We start from the raw sequence: 18,251 nt of genomic DNA on the forward strand, positions 1-18,251 counted from the left end.
TTTAAGAAGTAAAATATATTTTTTAAAATATATATCTGACTAATTATAAAAATTTAAATTATATTAATATTAATAATTTAATTTACGTAAATAAATAACTCATTATATCTTAGTTCAAATAAACTTAATGAAAGAGAAAGGTTTAATTCTTAAATATCAAAATATTAATTTTACAATAACTAATGAAAATGATAATATATAAATTGATCTCTAATGACATTATGGATATAAGTCATATTTGATGAAGATGTTAATCACTGCTTTAAAATTTTGGCAACATGAAAAATGTAGCAATATCACAAATGATGCAAAATCTCTCTTTCTGAACCTTTGCAACAATTTTTTTCATGACTCTAAATTTTAAATTAATTTTTTTCTATTAATTAATATTTTATTTGAATTAATGTTATAGTAAATGCTGAGTGAAGAGTGATGGTTGACAGAAACTTATACTAATAATTTTTTTAAGGATACAAAGTTTGAATTTTATTAAAAAAAAAAGAGAAGAGAAGAGAGTTTAATTTTATTTTTATTGAATTGTGCATTTTGTTTGTAATTTTTTTTGCCTTTCTTTATAATTTTTTCCAATGCTTTTTTGTAAGCTTGTCCACAAAAGCTCGTCAGCTTCCGGAAAAAAATGATTTTTTGCCCAAAAATGGATTAACCAAATTTACAGTGTTTGGATAATTTTGACAAAAATTGATTTTTCCTTTAAATAATCGCTATCCAAACACACGCAATGTGACCAAACAAAAACTAAAATTTAGACCGTTGAGAAAATGAGAACGGGCAGGAACACCTCGTGCCCCAGCTACTTTGTAGCCACCAAAAAAAAAAAAAAAAACAAGAAGAAAATAAAAGGCCACAACACCAACACAGGGAAAAAAACAAATCTTGCTCAGAGGGTGTAAAATCGAGGGCTGTGACAAATTATTAATTAAGTGTTTGGTAGACTGATTGTTAAATTTTCTTTAAGAGCTCAGATTTTTTTTTTCCCGGTCGAAAAAAATTTGGATCCTTCACCAGAGACTATTATTATTGATCTTCTTCCTTTTTTACCCCCATAATCCCAATCTCTATGAATGTTGCTCCAGCAGGTGATGGTGGCTACGTAATCCTTGAAACTTTCTCAAAAGTCTAACCCGCTGCCTCGCTTCTAATTATTGATGACTTCCCTGTTTAAAAACTCAGATCTCAAGGGACGCTCCCTAAGAAAACTTTTGAAAATTGTTTTGAGCGGTATTGGACCACGTGGCGGATATTCAGCACTCGACCGTTGTAAAGCTCATTGAATAATTCTCCCTTCCCAGCCCGTCCTTCCAAGCTCCTATTCGTTTCATCCCTCTTTTCCGAGTTGTAATTCACGGTCCGTCGCGAACTCATGGCGATTGCAGCAGAGACAGCGCCTCAACCTCCATCTCATGACAAGGTAGTCCACAATATAATATGAGACGATATTTTTCTCTCTGTCTCCATTTCTCATGATCAATTTCTCGATCGCATTACCAAATCCGGAACCTAGGGTTTCCGATTCAAGGTCTTAGATATTGTTACAGGTACTTCTGATTTTTTGATGGAATGCAATGATTGTAATGGCCGACTCGGAAATAGTAAGAGATCAAAGATGTCTGGCATTGTCAATATCGATTCTGGAACCTCCGGTTATTAACAAAGAGCGCAAAGAATTCGTGAACCGTGGAGTTATATTTGTCGACGACATCGAGTCTTCCTTCTCTTCTAATTTTTTCCCCTTCTTCTTAAGATTGCCCTCCCCATGAACATGAATTCAGGCTAGTTAGGAATAGGAATTTCAAATCTAGGCGGTCCAATTGAAGCCTGGGGTCATCCTGAATTCCAAATGTCTATAGCAGCCATTTACAACAAGATTTTACACTTGTATCTGAGATGCCTGCTCGAATATATCTTAACTCTTCTTTTTGCTTCCTTCAATTTCAGACTTCTTCTGAGGTTTCTGCTGTGGAGAACAGAAGATGGACCCTCAACGACTTCGATATTGGAAAGCCCCTTGGAAGGGGAAAATTTGGTCATGTCTATTTGGCCAGAGAAAAGAGAGTAAGTTTTTCTTCCTTTAGTTGCCATTTCCAACCTTTGCTATCTTTCCTTCCTTCCTTCCTTTTCTTTTAAAAGAAATTTTGGTTTATTTTTTCTGGTGATGTTTAAATCAGATCTCTGCTACTTTGAAGTAACTACTTCGTTTCCAGAGGAGATTGTGTATCAGTTTGGCCTATAAATCCCTTTCACATTACCTGTATACACAAACCATCAATTTACGTAAAATCAGTCCTTTTGCTGTGGTGTTCGGTTAGTTTTTAAAATTTATCCCGTGTTTACCAGTTTGCGATATCATGTAAATGGTAGATGCTATGAAGGATGTTGAATTTAACCTACCAGAACATCAGAAGGACTGCCTTAAAGTAGAATTGGCAGTGTATATTTAGGTGATGTTTAAAATGATTAACGAATCAAAATGCTGTATAATTCATCTTATAGAGATGAGTCAGTTGGTTCTCTCTTCTGGCAATGTTTATGGTGGTATATATCTTTGTAAAATACACACTTTATATTTAAACGCAAAACCATTCATATCAATCTAAAATAGTCACTTTGTTATTTTCTCTCACTGAATATTTTATACAATAGTTGTAAAAATTCACCTTTTCTATTTCTTTGTTTTGTATATGTAATTAATTTGATGAAATATGCGCATGGGTGACAGAGTAATCATATTGTTGCTCTAAAAGTCCTCTTTAAGAGCCAATTGCAACAGTCCCAAGTTGAGCATCAACTTAGGCGAGAAGTTGAAATCCAAAGTCATCTGCGACATCCCAACATTTTACGCCTTTATGGATACTTTTATGATCAGGTTCCTCTTCTTTCTTCTGAGATTTGATAGATCCTCTATGTATTGCTGAGAAGGGGAGATTATACTGCTTATTTACATTTTGTCTATAAAACTACTTCAATGCAGAAACGAGTTTATTTGATTCTGGAGTATGCACCCAAAGGTGAACTTTACAAGGAATTGCAGAAATGCAAATATTTCAGCGAAAGACGTGCTGCTACTGTGAGTATATATCACGCAACTACGGTTTAAAAAAAAAAAAAAAAACCTCCCCCATGATGTTTTTGTTTGTGAATTTGTTTTTCTTAATTTGAATCATCATTAACTGTTTTGCTGTAAGTTGATTAGTTATTGTTTTTATTTGTGATCGAGGCAGTATGTTGCTTCACTTGCCCGAGCCCTCATATATTGCCACGGAAAGCATGTAATACACAGGGACATCAAACCTGAGAACCTTCTTATTGGCGCCCAGGTGTGTTTATCTAGACTGTTGTTTCTTTCATGGCTCTTTTGTTTTGTTTATCTTGTGCTGATCATATTATTTGTCAGGGTGAGCTGAAAATTGCAGACTTTGGGTGGTCGGTGCACACATTTAACCGCAGGCGGACCATGTGTGGAACACTAGATTACCTTCCTCCAGAGATGGGTATGTACCAATGCGTTTGTTGATTTCCATCCTTCATTACTTTTATCATGTTTTCCGATGCAACTTATAATTTATTTACTTTGGTCCTTCAACAGTGGAGAGCGTGGAACATGATGCAAGCGTTGATATATGGAGTCTTGGCGTTCTGTGTTATGAGTTTCTTTATGGAGTCCCTCCTTTCGAGGCTAAAGAACATTCTGAGACATATAGAAGGTAAGCATGAGAATCTAAACATTTGTGTCATCCACTGGATTTAGATGGATTCAAATGTGTTTTTTGTTATACATGAAGACATTCTGATCATATTTCATTTGTTGCAGAATAATCCAAGTGGATCTCAAGTTCCCTCCCAAACCAATTGTGTCTTCTGCTGCAAAGGACCTCATCAGTCAGGTTTCCTTTTTTGTGCAATACTCATGCTTTTCCCTCTCAACAGATACTCGTGCCAATCACCTGCCTGAGCTTTTCCTTCTCCTTACTCTTTGTTGGTAATAGATGCTGGTGAAGGACTGCACTCAACGTCTACAATTGCACAAGCTTCTGGAACACCCTTGGATTGTTCAGAACGCAGAGCCCTCTGGTGTGTACAAGTGCTAGTCTTCCATTCCCAAGATGGCAGCTTTCTTGATCCGGAAAGTATGGGATGTAAACCGTCTGAACCAGTCGCGCGGTAGAGATGGGATCTATTGATATTCAGCATGTGCTGCGTTCGTATATTCTTGTCCCTCCATTGATGTATGTTACTGACTATTATTTGATTGTTGTAAACTCTACGGGGAAAACGGGAAGTTGATTTGTGATCTCTAGTTCAAAGTAAAATATAAAATATGATCGAGCGTTCATGAGGCCCCAAAGCTTGGTATTAAAATCTGTGTGTACTGCCGAAAAGGGAAATTGAGCGGCTACTTCAATTAAAAAGATACGTATTTTTTGCCGTGGCAAACAAATTATAATTATTTTATTTTTGGTTACACATCAGAATTTGAAGTTTAACTATTACAATTCAATCTTTCAAGTTTCATTTAACATATACTCCTTATTTCATAACTAGATTACAAAGCAGTTCTTAAAAAAAAAAATTAGTTTATTAAATGGGTGAAACTTGGTTAATTTTTCAAACTTTTAACCTAACATCATATAATGATTTTTATAGTGTTTATTAATTAAACATTTATTTTGTAAAGTCTGGATTAATAATATTATGTATGGAGAAAGTAATAATAATAACAATTGGTACACATATAATTCCCAATTACTTATAACAAAGAAGTTTTACCACTTACATCAATTTTAGTTGGTGTAAACATTTATTGAAAAAAATATGATCCTTAATTTCATTAAATTTTGCTTTTAATCCTTAAGGTGATTGAAAATACTGAAACTATAAAGACTTAAACCACAAATGTCACTTAATTTTATTGAGACTATGAGAACTAGAAATACTAAGAAAAACATACAAAAACTAAAAATAAAATTTGATAAAATTATAAGGATCAATAACTGTATTTTGAAAAGGATCGTTTGACATCATTATTTTTAAAAATAAGATCAATAATGAATTGAAAAAGTTAGTGGGTTATGGTTCTCATAGTTCAACCGATTAAATCAACAATCAAATTGATAGTATAATAATTAAATAAAAATTAATATTATATATACAAATAATACATATATATATATATAAATGTTAAATAATTTAAAAATATTAAACACATACATATAAAATACCAACACTATAGCTCAATCAAAAAGATAAAGACAGTATATTAACAAACACATAACACAAACATGTACTAAATAAAATATAAAAATTAAATAAATTGATATATTTATTCACATTATCATATAAAAATAAATTTCGAATAAAAAAAGTTAAAGAGAAAAAAAAACTAAAATTAAATTAAAATTTAAATCTGAAAATCGATTTTGTTATCTATCCCATCCCACCAAATCATTTTCATCAATCAAGATGTATTGATTATATACTAATATTTATTAAATATTTGTTAACATTACTCTCCCTTTCTCATTTACATTTTCCTCTCTTCTCTCATTTACTTTACCAATGCATTTCTTGTAAACTGTTCAATGTTAGAGTTTCCCATTGCTGTCATCTCTCTCTCTCTCTCTCTCTCTCTCTCCCCCCCCCCAAATTTCTCCATCTCTGACGAGTTCATTCCCTTCTTCATTCCAGATCCGTGAACAAGTTTGTTCACTTAATGTTTTGTGATTTATTTCATTGTTTTTGTTCAAGCTTCAGGATATGATCAATAAGTTCTTCATCTTTTAAATAATTGATGTTCTTTTATCCGTCTCTCATATTTTATCATCTCCTTCCTTCTCCTTCCGATGAGTCTTGTTTTCCGTGACTACATATAAGATGATGGCCATGTAATCTTTTTCCTTCTAATGAGTGCACAGAGGTTGAAGAGCAAAGACTGAATGGCTAAAGAAGAAGTAGTACAAATAGAACGGATTAATTGAGAGTTTTCCCCCATCTAGACCGCTTTCAAACCACTTTGGGTTCCGGTTTGACTCCGGTTCGCTCAAACCCACTCGTGCCAACCTAGTTCAATTGGATCTAACTGCCTAAATGGTCCAATCGGCATTGACTGAGCCATTTCAAAGGGCAGACAACGGTTGGACTGGTCTGATCATTTGGGTGAGTTTGATCATGAAAACACTATTTGACGTCATGACATATAGTAAAAAAAATATAGCAAGGCAAAATGGCATCTATTGCGCATCAATTTCTCAGGTATTCGCCTCCAGATGTGACCAAAAGCAAAACCTTTTTTCCAGTTCTTTAGATCCATTGTCCGCAAGCAAATGCATCTAAGGCTAAGGCAACATCTTGACGATATTTGGGCCCGCGTGTGGACACCAACAGCCACAAAACCCTAGAGGGTCCTTGCTATGCTTATAAACTGACCGTTTTATTTGAGTCGAGAATACCAAATAAATCCAAAATCCGTCACTAGCGTAACAATAAAAAATGTTTAGTATATTGGGTATATTAAATGTTTAGTATTAGTGTAAACGTTAAACAAGCATAACAATTATGAACTCCCCAATAAAAAATAATAAAACGAGTAAAATAGAAGTAGAAACATACATATCTATACTCCATACCAAATTTTATTTTCATCCCTTGAACATATTTATTTTCATTTTTATCTTTTAACTTCCAAAATCATTAAAAAAATGGCATCAAGCAAGAGTGTTTTTTTTTTAGTAAGAAGGTCAAATATATTAACAATAGAAAAAGGAAAAGAAAGTTATAAAATTAAAGTCACACAAGTAAAATCAAAAGAAACTAAGTGGTGGCTTAACAACAGAGCCACACTTCACAAAATGATAACTTAAAAACATATTTAAAAGATGAACAAGCAAGAGTGTTTTATTGCAACGTTTAGTTTCATCTGTTAAATTTATTTACTTTGTTATTTTTTATTCCTTAACTTTCGAAAGATATCATTAGTTCACATAATAAAAAATACAGATACGACCAGATTATTAAAAAATATATATATAGATATGACCAAGCGGAGCATGGTCTTCAAAAAATGTACCAATTGCAACGTAAGAAAAGAACTAAAGCACTTACTCTCCAAAGCTATGTTCCCCCGCATATGATAGCAGATGAAGAAGCTGACATTTAGTTGTTATTTCCCGTATTTTGCGCATTCGTCCCCCTCTAACAACAGAGTGCAAGGTGGTTCTCCCTCTTTTGCTTCATTAACATCTTTAGGATTCATAAAGCTTGGCTGGTCGGTCGAAGAAAGGAGTCTTGCCCACATCCTGTCAGTAATCACAACCTTGTTCTGCCTCTCAATGATTCGCTGGGCATCAAATTTTGGACATGAAATTTATTTTTGTCAGTAACGATTATAATCTCGTGCAACTACTAACTCTCAACAGAAGCTTAAATGGGAAAATTAAAAAGAAATGCAAGTAGGCATTATGCTCTATTGGCTGCTTTTCATCACCATCCTTCTGCATTTGTGGTACTTGGATGGAAAATGCAGAACCATTGCTTCACTCAGACACAAGCAGTGAAAAAAAAATAATAGACGTTACATTAATATGAGGCGTAACTCACATTAAATGGAATATATGTATGTCTGCCATTGACCAGGCCGGTTGTGAAGCCAGTATACCCTGCCATTGCCCCATGAACTGCACTCTGAGCAAGTAGTGTACAGTAGACATTGTCTGATGCATTGCTTGGAATTGCCCGGATCATGTAAGTAGGATCTGCCAGATAACTCAGTTAAGTAGTACTCCATTTATATCTGTCTTGGTTATACAAAAGGAAACTTCTAATGTCTTCCCTCCTCTTATGTAAATTTGGGTGACTAAACAAAGACGTCAATTAAGGGGGAAAAAAGGGAAGAGGATGAAATTAGAGAAACTGACCTATATATTTGAGAGTGATGGCCATCTTATTTTGCCTTGCAAAGTGGTACTGTTGAAGAAGATAAAGTGTTCAAGTGAAAAACCCAAAAACCAAAAATAGAAGAGAGACACAAGAATATTCTTAATCTTATGTAGTACCTTAATCTTCTGAGATATCCAGAGACCAACATCTTTAAGTAGCTTGTTTCCAGAAGCATCTTTCTCATCCATGACGTCAAGAAGATCTTGTCCTGCTCCCTCAGCTATGACTATAACCATGTGTCCATTTTCTTTGAGTCTCTTTTCAATGAATTCAAAAAGTCCACCCTTTCCTTCAAGGTAGAATGGTGACTCTGGAATCAAGCAACAGTCCACATCTCGACTGGCAAGAGTGGCATACATTGCAATGAAACCTGAAGGCATAAGTACACATTATATTATAACATAGAAAACAATGAACAAAGAAGATTCAAGAGAGTAAAAGTTTAAAAATGATTCATTTATATTTGGAAAGCGTGACTTACTACTTAGGGTCTCTAAAATCTAAATTAGAAGCCTATGAGATATCACTAAATCAAACACAAATGTGAAGTGTACCGCTGTAACGTCCCATCAGCTTTACAACTCCAATTCCATTCTCAATACTACTAGCCTCCACATGTGCTGCATTGATAGCACGCTGAGCCTCCTCAACGGCAGTATCAAAACCAAAGGACTTGTCGATAACCTAAAGCAAACAAAGGAAATTGAAGTTTATTTTATTGATAATAAACTCCTCTAATAAAAGTAGAAATGATAAAAGAGTTCAGTATAATAAATCAAAACTGTGATTAAGCATACCGGGATGTCATTATCTATGGTTTTAGGAATCCCAGCAATCACTACTTTGAGACCTCGCTGTCTAACTTCCTGTATGATAGCCAATGTCTGTTCAGAATGCTTACCTGATATAACGAAAGATAGGAATAATATTGGGACAAATTAAGCTATTGCAGTTGAAGAAAATCCCATTGCTTTTAGGTTCATATCCACCCAGCTGCTCAATTCGAACATCTATCAACCTGAACCCAATTATCAAGGGCCACTTATCGCACAATGTACCTCAAACATTTTTGGCGATCAACTTCATGTACAAGAATTTATTGCCATAATTGCCTTCCAACAAGTACAATATCAGCAATCAACACCAATGTCTTGACTTTAGAATTAAGTTATTGAAGTACTATCAAATAACTGCCTCAACACCAATCAAAACAATGTCTTAACCGCATAAACATGCAACAAAAAGCAACTATATTGGACTCTAATTAGTTTGAATTCAGCAAGTAGAACTACAAAGAAAGCAAAACTCTCTTAAGGAGTCTTTAAAGCATCCCTGGTACTCAAACGCAAGACTTATAGTTATTTAGTACGACCCTCTACTAGTTAAGCACTTGTTGGTAGCAATCATTTATATATTTACCATCTTCCATTGATGGGGAAAGAATAGAGGAAAAGAAAACAAAAAGAAAGACTAGCAAAAATAACAATGCAGACGAATGCACACATCGAGATGCATATTAGTAAGAAATATATATACAAAAATGAAATAAATGCCCATCTTAATTGACCAGGGGGGGCATTCTAACATGACATCCTTTGATTCAGCGTACCTCATAAATCACAGCTGCTCCTCTCTGGGTTCCATCTCCTCCAATAATGTAAACCTGTAATGATAATCAGAACAGTAAATACTCATGCCATAACAATAACCTGCTCAGAAAGCTGTTTTCTGAATGTATTAAACACATAGCTAACCTGGTTAATTCCACGATCCTGGATGCTGTCAACTATCTTAGTCTTATCATGGCCTCCTCTTGATGTTCCAAGAATTGTACCTCCACGCTTATGGATATCATTGACCACCTTGGGTGTTAGAGTAACAGTATTTTTGGAATAGAAACCTTTATAACCTCCCTGTATGTATTATATAGCTAGACTTAATTTGGTGGTAGAACTGAGTCGCTAAAATCTTCTGAATAAATAATAGCAAGCCATTCTACACAGGGAAAAAAAAAAAAGGCAAACCACCCAATATTCCCAGGTGAAAATCCATATGTTGTATCTATCTGTTTTGTCAATTATGTTTGATTATTATGTTATATCAATCAGTTGGCATAACCTTGTAACAGTGTCATTTTTGTTTATGCATATATTTTAATGCCGTGACAAAAATCAATTAAGGAAAAGTGTTTTGAAAGGAAAAGATAATAAATTGAATGTGAAGTAAAAGTTTAGCACTCACATCTATACCAATGACTTTGTGGACACCGTACATGTAAGAAAGACCACACACAATTTCCCTTATGACTGTATTGAGCCCAGGGCAGAGACCACCACATGTAACAATACATGCATGGACGTCATCCGAGTTGAAATACACCTGAAGTAACAACAGCTTATTAACTGATTCAAATCTCTAACAATAGTTTATAACTACATGCGCAGAAAACCAAATTACCCTTTGGCGGGCTCCCGCACGTCGAAAATGTACTCCTCTTGGACTATTCTTGTGAACAACAATCTAGAGGTGAATAAAAGATGTATCCAGTAGCATAAGTTAATATTATTTAAAAAAAAAGCCCAGAGGTTAAATCTCTCTTTTGCACAATAGGAAAAAAAGGGTTAAGAAGTGAGCTAACAGATCAGGTGACGGAAATCTGTGCTGCATAATTGCATTATCAATGGAGCATGACCTAAATAAAATAAACAAAGTAAGACGCAGAAGAGAACCTTCTGGGGAACCGTGTCGTCGACGTGAACAAAATATTGCCTGATGACACAAAAGAAGCCGCATCAAGAGCCAATATATATGTATGTTCAATAGAAACCGCTAGTTAAAATACCACATTCGAAAATCACAACATGGAAATGCCTCACTTACTTTACAACAGAGTAAGCTGGATTAGATCGCAGTGGATTTGGGTATGTCTGCAAACATAAACAAGCACCACCATGTTTAAAGCAGCGATGATTTGATTTCTCTAAACAAAGGGTAAAGATTGGACGTAATAAGGAGAGATACAGGGAGATTAGGAATATAGTCGGAGAAATGAGGAACGTCTTCGAGTATATAACCAGCCTCGCCATGGACAATCTTCATCCCGGAATCATTTGATCCCATTATTCCGTTGAGGTCGTATACTTCCAACTCGAGAAGATAGAAACGAAACAGGTACGATATGGTTTCTTTCCAAATTATTCCTTCTGTTTCCTTCTGGTTCGATCTCGAATTGATACAACGCCGTATTTGGAGGGAAGAAAGAGAAATGAGTGAGATGCTTCAGTCTTGACAGTTATGAGACGGCTCCCCATTCCCAGAAAAATAAATAAATAAATTTATATTTCAATTAATATGATAATTAGTACGTAGGAGTTGAATTGAAGAATTGTTACATATTGGAAATATAGTATTTGGATCGCTCGTAAAATGTGCCGCTCGTGGCAATGTGATATTGACAGTAGGATTGAAAGTTGGTCAAGAATGGTTCAAGAATTAATCTGATGTCTATATATTCGTCACAAAGCCTACGCGGTGGTCGGTGAAAAAAGGTGGCGGGGTTTAACGCCTCTGCTCCTGTAAAGTGTCACGTGGATGGATTTTGCGGAAAAAAAGTCTCCCATCTTCTCTTCCCCCCCTCCCCCCCCCAAAAAAAAAAAAAAAAAAAACTGCTCTCAGAAATGACGTACGGCTATTTGGACTCATGCCTCTTCTTCTGCTTCTTTTCAAATCTGTTAGGTTTGTTTATGAACAATTTTATTTTGGTCTTCTTTCACTGTTTTCTCCCCAAACATCTAGCTAGTCTTTCATATCATTGCGTATTAATTTTTGGGCCAATAATCATACAAACTATGATACTAAATTGATTGCAGCGGACCTTTTTTGTGTTCCTAAAACTTCTATTTGGTCAGTGGTAAGTTGAGCCGTGCCAGCCTGTTTTAAAGGAGTCAAGAAATGCATAGCCAAGCTCGCCATCTATTTAATCTACAAATAACGAAATACAACGAGAATGAAACAAGAGATGCAATGCTTATCTGAAAAGCACATATCCGGAGATCTATAGCTCTCAAAAGATCACTTCTGGTTGCACATCGAACAAGTAATTAACCAACAGAGTCACCGATTCGCAGTTTTATCCTCAACTTCAAGCTCTATTCATCTCAAGGTTTTGGGGACCCTGTGCCAACTCATCTTATTCCTATTTGCCAAGGGCCATAGTCATTTGAATATGTAATCACGCAGCTAAACAAGAGATCTTTTCTTTATTTCTTTCTATTTCACTACCAAAAATCATTGCAAGAGCATGTGCCTTCTCTGAAATGGTGGAACCGACTACGGTCACGCACAATAATTTCTCTTTGAACAAGTTGAGAGATCATCTTTATAGCATCATGGCAGTCATCACAAACTCGCAGGTTCTTCACTATTCTAATGGTCGTTCCTCGACTAGTACTAATCAGCCCAAATGCTATTGCCAACCTCTCACTGTGAATGGATAAAGCATCCTCCTTTTCTTCTTCATCCACGTTATGTACCACGAGATCGGTCTTAGGTTTGTAACCAGCAAGCTTCAATCTCCATCTTAACTCTCTAATCATTAAATCTATCTTCTCTGACTGAGGATGTGAGATCAAATCTCCCATGAAGAACTCATGAACAGTATTGTCCACCTCTATCCAACTACACCCAGGTGTTTTCATTACTCCGTTATCTCGCATTCTCAATCTACACTTTGCTGCATCATCTAGCCTTCCCTTTGAAGCATATATCTTTGCAAGATAGACACAGCTTCCAGAGTGGTCAGGATCCAGTTCAAGAATACGTTGTGCTGCGCGTGCACCTCTCTCTGCATCTTTATATATCCTACACCCACCAAGCAGTGCACCCCAAACTATGACATTAGGCTCCATAGGCATTGAGATAATGAAATTCTCAGCTTTCTCCAGATGACCAGTGCGGCTAAGAAGATCAACCACACAGCCGTAGTGTTCAATCTTAGGAGAAATTCCATACATTTGGTCCATCATATGAAAGTAGTCCAGCCCCTCATCAACCAGTCCAGCATGAGTACATGCTGTTAGTAGCCCCATGAAAGTTATATCACTTGGCCTCATTCCATGGTCGATCATTTCTCTAAAGCAGCCGAAGGCTTCATTTGCATGCCCATGCATTGCTAAGCCAGTGATTATAATAGTCCAAGAGGCCACATCCTTTTCCTGCATTGAATCAAAAACATGCCTAGCATCCACTATACATCCACACTTTGCATACATATCAACCAGCGAGTTCCCTAAAAACAGACTCAGCTTGATCTTATTTCGTTTTATAAATCTATCGATCCACTTCCCTAAATCAAGTGCTCCAAGCTGTGCAGAAGCAGACAATACACTAACGAGGGTAACATCATTGGGCACCACATTGCTTTGTTGTTGCATTTGGTGAAATAAAACTATAGCATCAGAATACTTCTCATTTTGGGCGTAACCAGAAATCATTGCGTTCCATGAAACTACATTTCTCTCTGGCATTTTATCAAAAAGCTGGCGTGCTTCATATAACTTGCCCATCCTTGCATAGCCACTAATCATCGTCGACCAAGAAACCATGTTTTTCTCACCCATCCCATCGAAAATCCACCTTGCCTGATCGATATTTCCACTTAAACAATGACCAGAAAGTAAAGTGTTCCAAGATACAATATCTCTAGAGATCATCTGATCAAACAACGTCTGAGCAATCCCAATTTGACCCACTTTAAAATACAAATCGACAAGCGAGTTACGGACAAAAAGGTTCCATTCACACCCATATTTAGTGACAATGCAATGAACCTTTTCACCTTCTACCGCCCGGGCAAGTCCAGCGCAAGCCTTGAGAACGGAAGTAAAGGTGTACTCATCTGGGTCTGGAGCATCAGACGTTAACAATTGCTTGTTGAAATGATTTATAGTAGTTTGCCAGAGATTGTTCTGAGCAAATGCTTTGAGGAGGGCATTGTAAGCGAAGATATTTGGGTTGGTAAGGCAGTGCGTGAAAATTAAAGCACCGTGGTGTGCATTAGCACGGGCACCGCATACCCCAATAAGCTTAACGGCGATAATGTTAGGGTCAATAGATTTTGAATCGGGAAATACTGGGGAGATGACCAGTTGGGCCTGAATTTGATACAGGTGACGCATCGTTAGCTGTGCCTCGCATTTTAGCACCAAGTGAATGGATTTGGAATAGTTGCAGGAATGCAGTAGAGCCAGAGTGATTATGATGTTATAGCTAATTTTCCATAAACTGCAATAGATTTCGATTACCGAGATTAGCTCTGCCAGTAGTTCCGGTCGTCGGAAGGTTTAGAGGGGGAGCTCTGAACACGGGAAAACCGGAGGAGAGTTGATGGGTCGAACAGAGGAGGCTCGGATCGGACACAGTAGCAGCACACGTGCACATCACATGTACTTTTCTATTTATTTATTGTTTGAAAGTATTAATTAAGTCGATTTCCTCGCCCCCTGGTTACTTGTAGACGGCCCCGAGCAAAACCGCTCTTTGTCAGAGGAGGCTCGGTTCAAGGAACCTGCCCGCGGAATAGGTCATAGCTAAATCCTACCACGTCTTCCGTTGTGGCATCTTATAAGAAATAAAGAGGTTGTCTTGAAGAGAAGCGTGCTGCCAAGGGAATAGAATGGGTATTCCGTCCGAGCCAAGGGACATGCTCACGCAGACAAAAGGCTTCTTAGTTGCTTCTCCAGCTGAAGAGCAGAAGATTTTGAGGACTAAGCTATGCACTGATGGTATTTATATTTTTTAATCTGATTTGAAACTTGTTTATATTGTAGGTAATTTACACGGAGCGTGTGTTTTCTGAGAAATCTTGGGAAATGGTCGGAATTGAAGTTGGACGATCTAGTTTCAATATGTCTTTTGCGATTCATCTTGTTTCCTTTTTTTTTTTTTTGAATGAAAGTTCAATTGTTTACTTTAAACAAGATGGAAATTGGATTTTATGGCTTTCGATCTAGGATTTCGTTTATGATCCTTTCCCCTCCGTCTTTGTCTTCTCAGTCTACTTGATTGGTTTGAATGGGAACATGTTTATTCTCTGATTTGCTCGACGAAAGTAGGCACATTTCTTGAAATTTATCGATAAAATTTAATTATCATCTCTCAGATAAGTTTAAATAACACATTATCCTCATTAAATTCTCATGAAAGTGTATTTCTCTAGTTGATTTAGAAGCATAAATAACAAATGCTTTGATTTAGTTGAGGTACCTCTTTATACCTTATAATAACCAAGAAAATAGGGAAAGTATTTATTTTGGACATCTTGTCAAATGACGCACGAAGCTGGATATCATCATGATGTTAACCTTTTCTTAAATTTCAGAAGGAGTACGTGCTGGATTCAAGGCAGCTTCCATTGCTTGCATTGCCAGTGCTGTTCCTACGGTATATTTTTTAGATTGTTGGGGTCTTTCTGCTAATGGCGATGTGCTGGACCTCTTTTTAGTTGGAAAGAAGTTTTTGCTTAGATATATCTGTTTGTTTTCTAGGTGTAGCATTTTTTTTTTTTTTTGTTGAGATCCTATAATTTGGTCATCTTGCTGCAGTAAATCATACGAATAATTGGTGTTGAAAAAATTTATCATAGCGGTAAAATATTTCTGATAAGGCTATGTAGTTCCTCCCAGGGGCGAGTAACTTAACCCTCAAGTTGAAGTTTTTTCTTGTTGTTCTGACCCTTTTTTTTTGTTTTGTTTTTTGAGCGATCAAAATCATGATATCAGCAGTTAAGAATTCCATGTCTAAGTTCTTTGTTCCTTAGGACACGTGGTGAAGTATGAACAGTTTGGTATTGCTCTGGTTTTATGCACCATTTCTTTTCTGGCCATATTTGACTGCCTGAGATTGCTTGTATACTGTTGTTTCGCAGTCACATACCGATATGGTGAAATTATTGAGCATCTTAATGCCAATACACCACAGATGTCAGTTGTCGTGCGGGAAAAACATTGTTAAATTGAACTTTCACATGACAGGCTTGAATTATAGATAGTTTTTGAATTTTTGGAACTAATCTTTTGGGCTACAGAGACACTTAATTAAGAGTGTGATATGGAAATCTAGTGATTGCTGATGCATCAACGTTTGGCTGTCCACTGATAATGATAGGTCACTGCGACAATAGTGCACAGTTTAGTTTGATCTCCAATATTTCATAATTATATCTACCTTTGTGGTTGCTTTGCCTATGCTTCATGCATGAATATTATATTGTCCTATTGAAGGTTTTTTTTTTTTCCCCAGTTGGTTGCAGTTCGTAAAGTTCCCTGGGCTAAAGCAAACCTCAATTACACTGCTCAGGCACTAATTATTTCTGCGGGTATGATATCAAATTTGTGTTAGAAAGGGGACTTGGTCGTGTAATCTTCATTAGAGTACTCAAAGCTTTCTTTATTAAGATCTTCTCGGTGTTATGTTGTTGGATTCAAAGCAAGAAGCAATAAATATTGATGATGGCTTAATCGCTAGTGAAAATATTTATATCCTCCTTGAAAAGGTTTACCTTAATGCTGAAATTCTATTATGAAGGACTGGGGTTCATTTTGTGCCATTGATCTATTTGGGAATAAAATGTGTAACCTTCTTATTTGTTGCCCCACCTGTCATCTGAGTTTTGAATTCATTCACATGATTAACATTAGATTCTTTTTTCATGAACAGCATCAATTGCTGCGTACTTCATCACTGCTGATAAAACCATCTTGGAATGTGCGAGAAAAAACTCCCAACTTGAGGATTCTCTGAGACGCCAAAGATAATCTACAGTTCTGACTTCAAAACCACAACGTGGACGCCCCCATCGGTTGCAGTCCATGACATTTCTGCTTCTTGTGATGGCTAGTAGATCGGCATTTGACTAGCCTTCTGCAAATCCCCCCCCCCCCAAAAAAAAAAAAAAGAACCTTTTTCAGATGAGCTTATAGGTGTTTGTTTCTGAATAAAAAAATGTGTACCATGGAATCTCTTTCCCTTGGCTACATGAGTTGTAATTTTAGTTGCTCATTTTTCGCATTGCTTTGTTTTCTGTGATCGCTATTTCCTTACTTTCGCTGAGCACTTCACCTGGTATCTCCTCTGGTTTTATTTATGAAATGAATGACTATGAACCAGAGCGAATTGTGATCAATTCCATGCCCTTAAATTTAGAAGTTTATTCGATCGAAAGGGGAGCTTTATATTCCATGTCATCAGCTTGATCTCGTTATTTACGCCCAATGAAATGGATTGAATGGTCAAAATATGTGCAGCGGGAGATGAAGAAAGGAAGAAATAACTAAATCTTCATTGATGAAAAAAGCATGACTGAAACTACCAGATGCTTGAATCAACTGAATAGGGGTTTAGTTTAACTTAACCATAAGCTTCGAGTTTGAGTTTTGAGCATGCAGTATTGATTAAATTTTTAATGGTAGGTATATCTCTTAAAAAGGTGTTGATAAGTTGCTGACCAGATTGATTTGAGTTAAAAATCTAGAATACCAGAGCAAAAGGTTAAAAAAATAAAATAAAATGCATGACTGAAGCTAATACGCCTCAGTATTGTTGCACAAGCCTGCCAAAATGGCCGTTTAAAAGGCATCCTAAACAACTTTGTCATTTAATTTTTAGGTTTGTTGCAAAGAAATTTCGTTATGCAAAATAATTCAAGATGCTTTTCAAGGTAGGTAATGCTCCCCCGATATGTTTGGATTTTAGTTGTCTGATGCTAAGCTTAGCTTCAAAACTTCGTCAACATCTAACATGCCAGCGGACTAGGCTCGACATACGGATGAAATTCCAATATGCCATTCTGATAAGTCTTCGTTGTTATTGGATACCCCCATATGGAGACAAAACGTAGAATTTGGAAATATAGATAGTGCCTGGCATAACCTTAGGAAACCACACTTGATTCAATAGAATATACTATAAAATGATGATCTTAAGGAGCAACGAAAACTTAACAAAGGACAATATATTTTGAAGCGCTCATCGTTATGTTTAATTTTATTGTAAAAAAAAACACTGGATAACCCTCTATGTTATGTATATACTATATCACACTTCACACTTCTGTTTAGGATCAGAAATATAGGGGAATGGCCATTAGCCACCCAGCTTCTTTGAAACTCCGATAGTTTCAATTGGTAAAGTTACGGTTACAGAGAAGAGAAGCAGAGCCACCAGCCCTAATGTAGCTTCTGCAGAAGAAACCCCCCCAATCTGAATTCCTTGCGTCTTTTTCTAAAGACTCAAGTCACTTTTTG

General features: G+C 36.3%; 4 protein-coding genes across 5 annotated transcripts; 2 read left to right on the plus strand and 2 right to left on the minus strand.

The window, feature by feature from the left end:
* Positions 1–1,138: 1,138 nt before the first annotated feature.
* LOC129300297 (serine/threonine-protein kinase Aurora-2) lies at positions 1,139–4,363 on the plus strand. Its single transcript, XM_054938868.1, has 9 exons — positions 1,139–1,429; positions 1,957–2,073; positions 2,738–2,884; positions 2,990–3,085; positions 3,240–3,335; positions 3,413–3,509; positions 3,605–3,722; positions 3,830–3,902; positions 4,005–4,363. Exons 1-9 carry the CDS (start codon positions 1,382–1,384, stop codon positions 4,104–4,106), a joined length of 894 nt encoding a protein of 297 aa, XP_054794843.1. The 5' UTR covers positions 1,139–1,381; the 3' UTR covers positions 4,107–4,363.
* LOC129300283 (ATP-dependent 6-phosphofructokinase 6-like) lies at positions 2,104–11,576 on the minus strand. Of its 2 annotated transcripts, none has more exons than XM_054938856.1 (14): positions 10,972–11,576; positions 10,831–10,877; positions 10,680–10,719; positions 10,408–10,470; positions 10,192–10,329; positions 9,705–9,863; positions 9,560–9,613; positions 8,748–8,816; positions 8,505–8,634; positions 8,067–8,320; positions 7,929–7,977; positions 7,612–7,766; positions 7,117–7,351; positions 2,104–2,267 (listed from the first exon to the last, which is right to left on the minus strand). In XM_054938856.1, the coding sequence occupies exons 1-13, from the start codon at positions 11,068–11,070 to the stop codon at positions 7,175–7,177; spliced, it is 1,434 nt and encodes a 477-aa protein (XP_054794831.1). In that variant the 5' UTR covers positions 11,071–11,576; the 3' UTR covers positions 2,104–2,267; positions 7,117–7,174. The 2 variants fall into 2 exon arrangements, with proteins under 2 accessions (XP_054794831.1, XP_054794825.1); XM_054938850.1 differs by lacking the exon at positions 2,104–2,267 and adding an exon at positions 6,138–6,486.
* Positions 11,577–12,227: 651 nt separating this feature from the next.
* On the minus strand, positions 12,228–14,126 carry LOC129301995 (pentatricopeptide repeat-containing protein At5g48910-like). Its single transcript, XM_054940651.1, has one exon. The coding sequence runs from the start codon at positions 14,124–14,126 to the stop codon at positions 12,228–12,230; it is 1,899 nt and encodes a 632-aa protein (XP_054796626.1).
* Positions 14,127–14,473: 347 nt separating this feature from the next.
* On the plus strand, positions 14,474–17,169 carry LOC129300306 (early nodulin-93-like). The gene is made up of 4 exons (XM_054938874.1): positions 14,474–14,732; positions 15,329–15,390; positions 16,249–16,324; positions 16,666–17,169. Exons 1-4 carry the CDS (start codon positions 14,624–14,626, stop codon positions 16,761–16,763), a joined length of 345 nt encoding a protein of 114 aa, XP_054794849.1. The 5' UTR covers positions 14,474–14,623; the 3' UTR covers positions 16,764–17,169.
* The last annotated feature ends 1,082 nt before the right edge of the window (positions 17,170–18,251 follow it).

Source organism: Prosopis cineraria, unplaced genomic scaffold (assembly GCF_029017545.1).
Source record: "Prosopis cineraria cultivar Desert tree isolate PC_DT_omini unplaced genomic scaffold, ASM2901754v1 PC2, whole genome shotgun sequence".
Taxonomy (NCBI): Eukaryota; Viridiplantae; Streptophyta; class Magnoliopsida; order Fabales; family Fabaceae; genus Prosopis; species Prosopis cineraria.